Below are 12468 nucleotides of genomic sequence, written 5' to 3'. Positions count from 1 at the left end.
CCTGGAAACAGCTCAGATGTCTTTCAGTGGGTGGCACGTCCACACCGCAGAGCAGCAGTGGGAGGCACGGAGTGTTGATGAGACGACCACCGCATGCTGGGGCCGCGAGAAAAAGGCAGCCCCGGAAGGTTGCCTATCGTGTGATTCCATTTATATGAAATGATGAAATTAAGAAATGGAGAACAGATGAGTAGTTGCCAGCGACTAAGTTGGGAGGGGACAGGCCGGATCCTGGTGATGGAAATGTCCTGCATCTCCCAGCGTCCACGCCAGGGAGCAGGTTGTGATGCCACACTACAGCCTTGTAAGACATCACTGCGGTGGGGAGCTGGGTGAAAGGTACGTGGGGTCCCTCTGGATTATTTCCTACAACTGTATGTGAATGTACAATTATCTCAAAGTAAAAAGCTTAATTTTTTTAAAGGTTGATAAATACTCAAAACTAAGAATTTCCTAATGATTTGCTATAGTTGACTGTTATCTGCGCTCTTGGGCGGGAGCCCTATAGGAAGGGGGCCCCCCCCATCTCTCCCCCTCCCCGGCTCACTGGCACCACCTTGGCAGCTTGGAGCTGGCCGTGCGGGAGTCTTCACACCGTGGAAATCAGCAAATGCTGAACTCAAGGCTTGATTCGTTGTTTTGTCAATTGACTAGACTTGACGTAATGGAGGAAACATGAACAACACAATTAAACTGAAAAGTGTGTCAGGTCTGTACAAAAGCTCTGGGAAATACTCCTTTGAGGATTCAGCCACTGTGACCTGACTCAGCACAGATGTCAGCTGTGTCTCTGGTTTCACTTTCTTTCACTTTTTGAGAGAAACAAAGGTATCAGCCACGTGTACGTCGGAACCACGTGTTGGTCACAGGTCGGTTGCAGATGCGGGAGCAGGGTAAACATCGGGGAAAGCATTCGGGGAGAAGCAATTGACTCCATGGAACTTACAGGGAAGAGCGTCGCCCTTTTCGTGATTATTTTCAAGCGCATGCGACACATCCTTTTTATCAGCAAATTTTAGAATAAACCTCTTGTGTACCAAGAGGCCTGGGTTTTTGTTCAGAGAGCCTGTCCTTAGCCATTTAGCAGCACAGCACGGTTTCTGGGGGACTCCTGGCCTCAGGCTCCCTGAGGTGCCACCTTCACCCTCGTGGAGAGAGAACTGGGAAGGTCCAGCCGGGGCCCCAGGTCGTCCTGGTCACACTGAGACTTAAAGGCCTGTGGGTACTTGTTAACCATGCAGATTCCCAGGCCAGGCCCTCAGGGTCTGCGGTGGGGCCTCCAGGTTCTGCAGAACCTCCCAGCCCTGGGGGATGGTGCCCGGGTGCGCCCCTGGCGGGGCCCGAGCGGGGGCAGGTCTGCTGAGCCAGCCGGCCGTCCCCCCTCCTCCACCCAGGCGTCTGTGTACTGCGTGGCCGCGGTCCTGTGGACAGCAGCCAAGTTCAGCGTCCCCCGAGACCACAAGCTGGCCCTGCCACGCAGGCTCAAGACCCTCCTCCTGCACATGGCCAGACGCAGCGCCCAGGAGCGGCCATCCGCGGCCGAGGCCATCGAGGTAACTGCGCTGTGGGGGGCCCCAGCTCAAGGTCCAGGGCCCGGGACACGGGTTCTTGTTTCTGGGGCAGGTCAGTGCTGTTGGACGGGGAAGGACATGGCTTCATTTGTGGACGGGCGGCGGGGGGTCTCTGCTGCTCAGCGCCGGCCTTCCCCCCAGATGGTCCTGTGTCTCTGGTGCATCCACCGGCCGGAGAGTGGCTGGGGGTGTCCTGGACCCGAGCGCTGACCCCTGACCCCATGCAGCGCGTCCCCCACATGCCCGACTTGCCCGCACTCCTCCGAGGGTCCCCCAGGCTGGGTCAGTGGCAGCCCTGTCGTTCCGTGGCTTCCCAGCTCAGGACAGCCAGGAAGGACAGCTAGAGACTCTGAATTTCATCCCAGGCCCCCGAGGCTGGGGTGCACGTGGCTCTCCCCAAGAAGGGGGGCTGTGGGGTCCTCCTGGAGAGAAGCCCCCGGGCCGCCCGGCTGCCACCGCACACTCCAACGGGCTCCGCTGAGGGAGTGAAGCGGGCCGGCGCCCCAGGCGTGCTGGACGCTGGCCCGTGCTTGCTTTCAGACCTGCAGCGGTTACCTCCTGCACAGAGGCATGGACAGCAGAAAGATCCTAGCCCACCTGAGGGCATTGACCTGCACGGTAAGCTGGGCACCGCGGAGACCCCGCAGGCCCTTTATCCGCCCCTGGGGCCGCGGAGATGAGGCCCCTTGCTCTTCCCTGTTTACTGAATAGATGCGTGGAGACTCTAGGGCGGAAGGCAAAGCACTCTTCATCCTCCTGACGCAACTTTCCTTGGCTCGTTCCACCGTGAACGAGCTCACAGAGCAGCCCCTCCCACAGGCCCACACCCTGGTCTCTGTTGACCCCTGGCAGGTGCGGGCGGGGGCGCACCCTGGGGGTCCCACCGAGGGACCCGCAGTGCCTGTCGGCGTCCTGCTGTGCTGACCGGCCGGGGCCCCGTCGGGCAGTGACAGGGTCCCTCGGATGTAGACAGGAGCACACAGCAACTTGGGGAGTGTGGGTTCTGGCGGTCTTCCCACGCCCCGGAAACCCACCGGAACCCTGCTGCACTGGGAAGCCCCGCGCCCCAGGGGCTCCCGCTCCAGAGAAACAGGCTTGCGTGTCAGCACAGGTGGGGGGCTCGCGCCACGGGGGTCTCTCTGCACCCCCGGGGCCTTGCGCCCATCCCGACCGGGAGCTGTCGTGTCCTTCTGCCCCAGGTTTGCCAGGAGGAAGAGACCATCGGTCTGCAAAACGCGTTCTCGGTGGTTGAACTGAGCCCCAGCACAGCAGCTGCGCCCAGGCCCGGCTCAGGTGGGCCCCGGGACCGGCCCGTCCCCACCGCCCCTGCCCTGCAGGCCCCTCGCCCCGCACTGCCCCCCGCTGCCGTCCCCCCAGAGGCTGCCTCCGGGAATCCAGCCCCGAGTGGAGGCCACCTCTGGGCATGGCCGGGACCGCAGGCAGCGTGCCCGCAGCTGGCCCCCAGCCGCCCTGCTCTGGACTCCTGCCGGCCCCTCTGGCCCCGGCCTCTCAGGCCTCACTCGGGTCAGCCCTCCCGTCTCACCAGCAGCCAGAGCAGGCGACTCGCCTCCACTCCCGCGCCCCACAGATGACCCAGCTCTTGTCTTGCCCTGTCTGCGCCTCAGTGGCACCCACCCGCCCCCTGCTGCCTACGAAGACCCTTCCCCACAGGCCCGTCCAAGCCTCCGGTCTGTGGCTGGGTCTTCTGGCCTCTTCCATCACTCCAGCCCCCCACCGAGCACCGCACCCCCTCCCTCCCTGCTCGGGGCAGCCCTGGACTCCAGGCCCCTCCCTCAGGCCTCTCCCTGGAGTCTCCCTTCCTCCCAGTGCCCCTGAGGCTTCCTGGGCCCTTCAAGTCAGCACCCCACTAAGACCAGCACCCACCAAAGCCGGCACCCCTACTAAAGCCAGTACCCACTAAGGCCTGCACCCCACTAAGACCAGTGCCCACTAAGGCCTGCACCCACTAAGACCAGTACCCACTAAGACCAGTACCCACTAAGGCCGGTACCCACTAAGACCCGTACCCACTAAGACCGGTACCCACTAAGGCCGACACCCACTAAGACCAGTACCCGCTAAGGCCAGCACCCACTAAGGTCGGCTCCCACTAAGGCCAGTACCCACTAAGACCAATACCCACTAAGGCCAGTACACAACTAAGGTCAGCACCCGCTAAGACCAGTACCCGCTAAGGCCAGCACCCATTAAGGCCAGCACCCACTAGGGCCGGCACCCACCCTGCTCACCCCATGTTTGTCTCCAGGCTTCATGCAGATCAGCAGTGACAGCAGGCTGGTGGCCGTGCAGGGGCTGGTGCCCGGTCAACCCTCCTGCCTCCAAGGGGCCACGTTGCTGCCAGAGGCGTTCTCCTCCCCGGCCACTCACTTCAGGCCCATCGTCCTCGCTGCCAATGCCAGTGTCGCCAGGTGAGTGTCCCCACCCAGGGGCTGGCGGGCTGCCGGGCCCCCTGAACTCTCTCTCCTCTCTGCTCGCAGGGACACGCTCGCCCTGACCTCGGGGCTGGCTGAGAGGCCTGAGGAGAGGAGAGGCCGGCTGGCTGGGGAGGGTGATGGGAAGCGGGCTTCCGAGGCCCATGGAGCGGCCACCGACCTGAAGACGCCCAGCCAGCCAGCACCCGGTTCCCCAGAGCCCCCCAGAGAGTCAGCGCCAAGAGACTCAGCCCAGGGCTGCCCCAGCCCCCCAGCCCCTGCCCCGGCCAGCCCGCTGGAAGGGGCTTCACTGGTGATGCCCAAATCTCCGGCCCCGGCCCCGCCCATGACAACACAGATGCCACCCCCGGAGCGAGGGCCGAAGGAACCCATCCCAACTGCAGCTGCTTGTGGAGGCCTCGGGCCCCGCCCCCCCGGGCCCACCGCAGCCCCCCACAGTCCTTGCCACCCAGCCAAGCCGCCCAGGAGCAGGGCCACCCAGGGCCCAGGCCAGGAGCCCGAGGGCCCCCCGTCAGCCACAGGGAGTCCCGACGGCCCCGGGGGAGCCCCTGTCAGGGAGTGGGGTGACCGGGCCCCAGAAGGTCACCCGGAGTGGCCGTGCCCAGCGGACCACAAGCTCTGTCCGTCCAGCGTGGACGCCTCGCCCCTCCCACAGGGGACAGCCTGCCCATCGCTGCAGGAGGCCACACGCCTCATCCAGGAAGAGTTTGCCTTTGACGGCTACCTGGACCACGGCCTGGAGGCTCTGATCATGGGTACCACGGGGCCACGGGGGCCCAAGGACCAGGGACAGGCCCGGGGGGAGCCGTGCGCTGGGGGAGGTCACCACAGGAGGGCCCCCCACCCTCCCGTCTCTGCACAAAGGGCAGACCCCCAGGGGCCGGCCAGCAGAGGAAGCCAGCTGCACCCCGCCCCCCCGCTGTGCTCTCCGCCCCCGCCAGCTCCCGGGACCAGGGGAACCCAGAAAAGCGCTCATACATCTTAACTCACCCCCGTGGTTTTTTTGCAAACTCAGGGGAGTATATTTACGCCTTGAAAGACCTCACCTATGCCACTTTCTGTGGGGCCATATCGGAGAAGTTCTGTGACCTCTACTGGGGGGAGAGATTGCTGCAGAGTCTTTTCAGAGTGGTGAACGGGAGGACGTCGCCCTCCGAGAAGTGAGAGCCCCTCCTTGTGGCCTCCCCACCCCCGCTGTGCCCCGAGGGCCCTCCTCCTGCCCCCGTGGCCCGCTCCTCACCCTCCCCAGAGCGGCCGCCTGCTGGGCCCCTCTTTCCCGGCCCCGAGGCCCACTCTGCTTCCAAAGCTCTCCCTTCAGGCGAGCGCTCCTCTTGGCAGGAAGGGGGCTTGTGGGGTCACATCACTGGGGGAGCCATCGAAGGACCCCAAGAGACGGACGCCCAGAAAGTCCTCTGCTAAAGGGCCCATGTCTGTGATGTCTGTGGCCTGTGGCCAGGCCGTCCTGGAGGTCTGGGGGGGCCTCAGTCCCCGACACCCCCGCTTCGCTCCCAGGGGAAGCCTGAGGGAGGGTCCCGGGGGTGCCTGCAGTGTCCTCCGTTCTGATGGCAGCACTTCCGAGGAGGCTGGGTCACAGCCCGAGGGCGGCGGTGGGACCAGCGCTCCGAGCACCTGCTCACCGTCCGGCAAAAGGCCCTCACATCTTGGAGCGGGTGAGACAGAGGGCTGTGGCTTGAGACCCTCCACAGCTGGATCTTCTCCACCCTTGGGGCCAGGTTACCCTGTGTCTCTCCAGGGTCCCAAGGGCAGGGCCCGTCCTCCTCTGGGGGGTCTGTACTGCGAAGGGGGGCATTCTCCCCAGGCCACCAGGTGGGCAGCAAGGGCAGGGGCTGGGGCCAGCAGCTTGGTGATGGGGGGTTCTGCATCTTTCTTGGAAACGTGCCATTTAAAGACCCTGAGGCGTATCTTCCTAGATCCATAGCCAGGACTCCCTGATAACTAAAATCTTTGTAATTTCCCCAAAACCGATCTGAGTGGGACATGGCTTTGGGGACCGTGTCCTTTAGATTGTGTGACTACAGTCACACACAGGACGGCAGTGAGAGCCCCCCGTACCGTGTGCACGCTTGGGAAGTTGGAAAGCAAAATGGAGAGGCCCAGGGAGCAGCTTATGACCAGCTGGGACCCTTGGTTCCTGGGGGACTCTCTGCTTTGTCTGTTTACGGACAGTTCAAAGGTCCCTCGGGTCTCTGCCACAACTCTGCCCTGCATGGCAGCCCATCTGGGAGGGGACCGAGGGACCCCGACCCTGAGGACCCTTCGCGGCTCCTCTAGAGCGGAGGTCCGAGGGGGCTCCTGCCCCCTACTCGGGACCTGTCGCCTCTCTGTAATCAGGGGCGGATTCTCCCCCCGGGAACCCCTGTTGCCGCGTGTGACCCGCCCCCCCCTTCCTCTGTCCAGGGAAGGAGAAGCCGGGCGTGGACTCAGACGAGCTCTCACGAAGCAACTTTGAGGTGGGGTTTCGGCCTCAGAAGTCGGTAAAAGCTGGGAGAGAGCAGCAGCCCCAGGCAGGAGAGGCCCGGCAGCAGGGCGGGGGCCTGGCTGGGGGCTCTGAGGCAGCGGCCCGGCTAGCCCGGCCCCTGGAGGGCGGCCCGTCCGTGAGCGCAGGCCCAGGAGGCTTGCAGAGCTGCAGCCCCGGCTGGTGCAGCGCCTTCTACGAGGCCGACTGCTTCAGCGCCGACGTGCACCGCTACGTGAAGGAGCTGGCGAGGCAGAAGGCCGCCGGGTGCGCCGCCGCCAACGCCCAGGGCCCGGTGAGTCCCGGGCTCCTGTCCACCGCTGGAGGGGAGGGTGCTCGGCCCCAGGGCACCGTGGGGCGTGAGGACGGGTTCACGCTGGCGCTCCCGGGCTCCTCGGGGGACAGAAGGGCCCCCGTGTCTCCCAGCCCTGGTGCCGTCGGTCACCAGCAGCCGCCACGCTGGTCTGGGCCCCTCTCTGCGTGTCCGCACAGGGGGGCTGTGCTCCTGCATGCGTCCCCCACATCGGGGAAAGGAAATGGCTTTTCTCTCTTTCGGCTCTTGGCCACCAGGGGACATTTGGCAGGAGGTTACCTCACCCTGGGGACCACAGTCGGGTTTGGGCATCAAGGTCAGCCCTCAGGCAGCATCACGAGATGAAAAGCAGCACAGAAGCACCTGGCCCGTGGCGGTCAGCTCGGGGCAGGCCCCAGGGGGCGTCTCTGGTGGGCGGCGCACCCTGCGCGCCGCCCCGGCTCAGGGGCAGCCTGGGCTCCTCCCGGGTCAGCAGGGCGAGGGGACGCCCTAGACTGGAGAGTGTCCAGGCCTGGCCAGCCCGTGCGGCATCCAGGTTGGGGAAGCCCGATGTCTCTGTGTCAGAGCCCAGAGCTGTGACCAGGAGAGGGTGGCCCCCGGCCCACATACTGACCCCTGAGCCCCGGCCTCCTTCCTCCCACTCCAGTGCCCTTTCTTTGTTGTGCGTTTGTGCACAGCGCAGCTCACTCGGAGGTACTAAGTGTCCCGGTCCCCGTCCCCAGCAGCGAGTGCCAGCGCGGCGGGGCGCCACTGCTCCGCCCGCTGTCACAGAAGAGGAGGCTGGGGAGGCGGGGGCGGGGCAGTTAAGGGACTCGCAGGCTGACGAGAGGACAGAGTGCAGCATCAGTGATGGGGCAGCGCTCACGACAACCCCAAAACGAGCGCAGGCCTCGCAACCGAGTACGGAGCAGGTCCTCCCAAATGGAGCCGCTCTGACACTGAAGGGTCACGAGGAGCCTGGGGTCTCGGCCGGCAGGAAGGGGCCCGTGGACACAGCGTTTGCTGTGAGGTGGTTACAAGAGGTGGCGGAGAACCCAGTGTGCACCCACAGAGCTCCTAGTCGTCAGCTGAGAGGGCCTGGAAGCAGTGAGTACACCTAGTGCCCGCTTCTTGGTTTCTAATGCCATTCTCAGTCAAAGGAACCAGGGCTCCTTGGAGAAATGGCTGATCTTGGGACCGGGACAAAAAAAAATAGGAGCCGGGAACATCTCTGGTGCCCGAAAGTAAGGAAATGATCAAGAAGACAATGAAGAGGGTGTGTCAGAGGTCACAGGAACCAGCTGGAGTGGTGGGAGCTATAAAAGAAGTAACGCAGCATTGGACTCTGACCCAAGAGTGCGGAATATCTGTGCATCCACACTGACACGGACGGCTGAACTAAACAGGGAGAGACGGCCCTTTTTACAGAGAGAAAATCCCATCTAAAAATTCATACGGGATCCCAAGTGGACCCCAACAGCCAAAATAATCGTGAAAAGGAACAAAGCTGGAGGATTCACACTTCTGATTTCAAAACTTACTGCAAAGCTACTGTAACCAAAGCAGTGTGCGACAGGCACAGAGACAGACGTATAGACCAATGAAATAGAATAGACAGCCCAGGAATAAACTATCACACATATAAGAGTGCCGTGACCGTTCAACAAGGAAGGACAGTCTTTTCAATAAATGATGCTGGGAAAGCCGGATAACCCATGCAAAAAACCGAACCAGGACCTGTACCTTACACCATATACAAAAATTAACTAGAAAACCAAAGACCCAAACATGAGAGCTAAAACTATAAAACTCTTAGAAGAAAACATAAGGGAAAGCTTCATGACGGATTTAGCAATGCTTTCTTGGATATGATGCCAAAAGCACAGGCAACAAAAGTAAACAAATTGGACTTCAAAGTTAAAACCTTTTGTGCATCAAAGGACACCATCAACAGAGTGAAAAGGCAACCTATGGAATGGAAGAAAATATTTGTAAACCATCTATCTGATAAGAGGTTAATATCAAGAATATTTGAAGAACTGATGAACTCAACAATAACAAAACAAACAACTTGATTAAAACACAAGTGAAGGACTTGAATAGATTTGTAAAAGAAAATATACGAATGGCCAAAAAGCACATGAAAAGATGCTCAATGCCATTGGTCATCAGGGAAAAGCAAATCAGAACCACAATGAGCTACCACTTTACACCCATTAGGATGGCTATTAATAAAAGATTTTTTAAAAAGCAGAAAACAATAGCCATCGGTGAGGATGTGGAGAAATCAGAATCTTTGTGCACGTTGGTGGGAATGTAAAATAGTGCAGCCACTGTGGGAAACAGTTTGGCAATGCCTCAAAAAATTTAAACAGAATTCCCACGTAAGCCAGCAGTTCAGCGTCTGAATATACACCCAAAAGAACTGAAAGCAGGGACTCAGATAGATATTTGTGCACCTGGTTCATAGCAGCGTTATTCACGACAGCCATAAAGGTGGGAACACCCCAAGTGTGCATGAATGGAAGAATGAATTAGCAACATGCGGTCCATCCACACAAAGGATATTATTCAGCCTTAAAGCAGAAGGAAATTCTGGCACTTGCTGCAACATCAACAAACCTTAAGGACATTATTCTAAGGGAAATAAGCCAGTTCAAAAAGACAAATACTATATGATTCCACTTATAGGAGGTCCCTGGAATAGTCAAAGTCGACAAGACAGGAAACAGAATGGTGGTTACCAGGGTCTGGGGAGCTGGTGCTTAACGGGGACAGAGTTTCAGTTTGGGAAGATGAAAAACGTCCGGAGATGGTGGTAGTGATGGCTGCACAACGGTGTGAATGAATGTACCTAATGCCACTGAGCTGCACAATGAGAAATGGTTAAAATGGTAAATTTTATGTTATGTATATTTTGTCACAATTAAGAAATTTAAAAATAAAAAAATTTTGAATGAGTCGGGAAAAAAAAGTAGGGAGGGGTGAGCACTGGGGACTTGAGGGTTGAAACGAACTTGCGGACGTCACTGTAGCTGAATCTAAATAGAGAAGGGACTCTGGGGGTCCCTGATCCCTGCTGGGCTTCCTGCGCCCGCCACCCCTCAACTCCGAGCCCAGGTGTCCACAGCGTCCCACCAGCAGCACTGTGGTGTCACCCTGACCTCAGCTGGACCACAGGACGGGACCCCTGCTGACCAGGGCTGGCGAGTGGCAGGGCTGGGAGCCCACGTCCCCCGGGAGCAGCCGCCAGCCCCAGGGAGGACGGGGCCCCTTCAGAGGCAGCTCCACACGGACTTGCCCACAGCCTCCTCTCGACAGTGCTGGGCAGGGTGGGGGGCTGGTCCCCGTGTGTCCTCTGAAGGCACAGGTCACGTCCTCTGACATCACAGGTCATGTCCTCTGACATCAAAAGTTACATCCTCTGGCGTCACAGGTCACAACCTCTGATGTCACAGGTCACGCTCGCGGGCAGCATCACGTCCTCGTGGACCCCTGTGGGCAGGCAGCCCCGTCGTCAGCCTGTGTCGTGTTCAGGGCCCTGGAGGGTGGTGCCAGTGGGTCCACTGTGCAGGTGCCTGGTTAGGGCCGAGGGGCCTGTCCTCGATCCCATGCTGTCCTGGAGTGGCTGCTCCCTGGAGGGAGACATGCCCACAGGTGAGCCCCGGGTGCCCCCCTGCATCGCACGTCGCTGGTCCTTGAAGGTGGACGCTGAGACCAGCCCAGGTCCCAGATCTGCTGGGCCAGCATCCGTTCTTAGTTGCTCGTGATCCCGTGGTTGGGACGAGGCTCCCACACGGGGTCCCACCGTCGCTCTGCGGGCGGCTCACGTGGGGGACAATCCTCAGGGGGTGAGGTGGGCTGGGAAACGCCGGACGGTGACCAGTGACCATGTTTCTCCCTTTCTCCTGCTCACCTGGGAAGGCGTGTCTCCTGGAACCTGAGTACATGCAGGTGAGTGCCCTGTGCCCTCCTCTGCCTCGCGGGCGGGCTGGGCGACCCCGGCCACAGTTCCACACTCTCTTTGAGACCCGCTGTGTCTCTTTCAAACAGGGGCCTCAGGAAAACACAAAAGGCATAAAACAGCTAGTGGACATGTTTCACATTTGCTGCCCAAAAAGAGTGCGGGTACAACAGGCCAGGCGCTGGGGTGGGCGGGGCCACTGGAGGGCAAGCGGGCGGCTCCTCCCATCGCTGACCACGCGGCAGCGTCTCTCCACCCGGCGCCGCCGTGGGGGTGGGCGCAGCGTGGCCCCGGCCGTGATTTCGTGTCCAGCACTGCGGGCATCCCCCAGGCCAAGGGAGCCAGCCGAGCACCCGCTCAGCTCGCAGCCAACACAGGCTTTGCTCCCAGCGTTTAGGTGGATGGCACCGATTTCGGTTCATCCCTCCTTTCTCTTTGTCTCTGATGTCTGGTCTTCCAGCTTCCTTCTGGCTATTGTTTTATTTGTTCACTTCTTCATATTTGTCCGCCTCAGGGCCACGTAAGTCCAGTAGCCGCTGGGCCTCAGATCATCCTCATTTATCTGTCCAGTGAACTGATGCTCTTTTAATTCTCTGAGAACCACCCTCGGTCGGGCTAGGCCGGGAGGAAATACCTAAACTCAGCTGATCCTGAGTGTTTCCTTTAGACCCGCCAGTCTGACTCAGCCTGGGGGCCGCGCTTGCCTGTGCGCCTGCCGGGCTGTGGCCATGCAGGTGACAACAGTTCACACCAACCGCCCTGTGAATCTTGGTTCGTGTAGATTTATCCTTAAAATCAGTCAAAACGGTCCTTTTCTAAGAGTCAGTCTGCAGTTCAGTGATGAGAGAAGTGCTGCTGACAGACTTCACGCTTTATAAGCCAAGGTGATGGAGGCACTGACGGCGGCCCCCGCCAATGCCCGCAAGCCCCTGCTGGGGAGTTTTCTCAAGTCAGCATCTGGGCAGCGGCCCGAGGGTGAAGGGCTGGACCTGAGCTGTGCCCTGGAACGCAGGCCGGGGTCCCCGCCACCGTCCTCGGGAAGCCAGGGCCACCACGAAGCAGGCATGGGGGAGGGGGTGCCGTGCAGACCCTTGGGCCTCGCCGAGACAGTGCCGGGCAGCAGAGGCCGATGGCACGGGGCCACCTCGCCTACTGCCGAGCCTCAACCGGCACCATCCAAAAGGACGTGCTCCACGATGGGACGTTCCAGACCTGCGCAGTCCATGGGGCTGCACCGGCCCGTGTGGCCACTGAGCGCTTGAGGTGTGGCCCACGTGGCGGAGGAATTAGCTTTTCATTTAACACTCGAACCACCGTGATGCCCTCCTGCCCCATCTTCCCCCCACTCCCACTCCCACGACCATGCCTGGGGCTGGCCAGCTGTCACGTGGGGACTGGATGGGACCCAGGCTGTGTGACGAGCCCGAGCTCTCCTCCGAGGCACGTCCAGGAAAGTGACATCTCGCCAGCTGTGGGGCAGCTCCTGACGACCTCCAGCAGGGCCTCCCGCCGTGACACGTCCACCCCACAGGCTGCACACGGCTGAGCTGGAGGAGGAGCCAGAGGTCTTGAGGGACCTGGTTTAACAGCTGAGATTCCGCAGAGGGACGAGGTGTTGTGCTCAGGCCGCAGCACCTCCCCCGCCCCAGGCACGGCCCCTGCTCCCCAGCTGCCCCGGCCCGGAGGTCCCACCCCCCGTGGGGCTGTCTACG

General features: G+C 60.8%; 1 protein-coding gene across 8 annotated transcripts in view; it reads left to right on the top strand.

The window, feature by feature from the left end:
• Positions 1–12468, top strand: part of KNDC1 (kinase non-catalytic C-lobe domain containing 1) — a 57427-nt gene that overhangs the window by 31281 nt on the left and 13678 nt on the right. For 5 of the 8 annotated variants that reach the window (XM_059899729.1, XM_059899726.1, XM_059899730.1 and 2 more), the window contains exons 10-18: positions 1395–1553; positions 2112–2189; positions 2771–2864; positions 3838–4000; positions 4070–4779; positions 5040–5184; positions 5594–5694; positions 6443–6795; positions 10717–10746. In XM_059899729.1, the coding sequence (XP_059755712.1) occupies positions 1395–1553; positions 2112–2189; positions 2771–2864; positions 3838–4000; positions 4070–4779; positions 5040–5184; positions 5594–5694; positions 6443–6795; positions 10717–10746 (1833 nt within the window). Of the gene's footprint in view, positions 1–1394; positions 1554–2111; positions 2190–2770; positions 2865–3837; positions 4001–4069; positions 4780–5039; positions 5185–5593; positions 5695–6442; positions 6796–10716; positions 10747–12468 lie in introns of those variants that run through there. The other 3 variants (XM_059899732.1, XM_059899727.1, XM_059899734.1) reach the window with 3 other exon arrangements.

The sequence above is a fragment of the Balaenoptera ricei genome, chromosome 16, assembly GCF_028023285.1.
Source record: "Balaenoptera ricei isolate mBalRic1 chromosome 16, mBalRic1.hap2, whole genome shotgun sequence".
Taxonomy (NCBI): Eukaryota; Metazoa; Chordata; class Mammalia; order Artiodactyla; family Balaenopteridae; genus Balaenoptera; species Balaenoptera ricei.
This window is presented reverse-complemented; position numbering and strand designations above follow the sequence as displayed.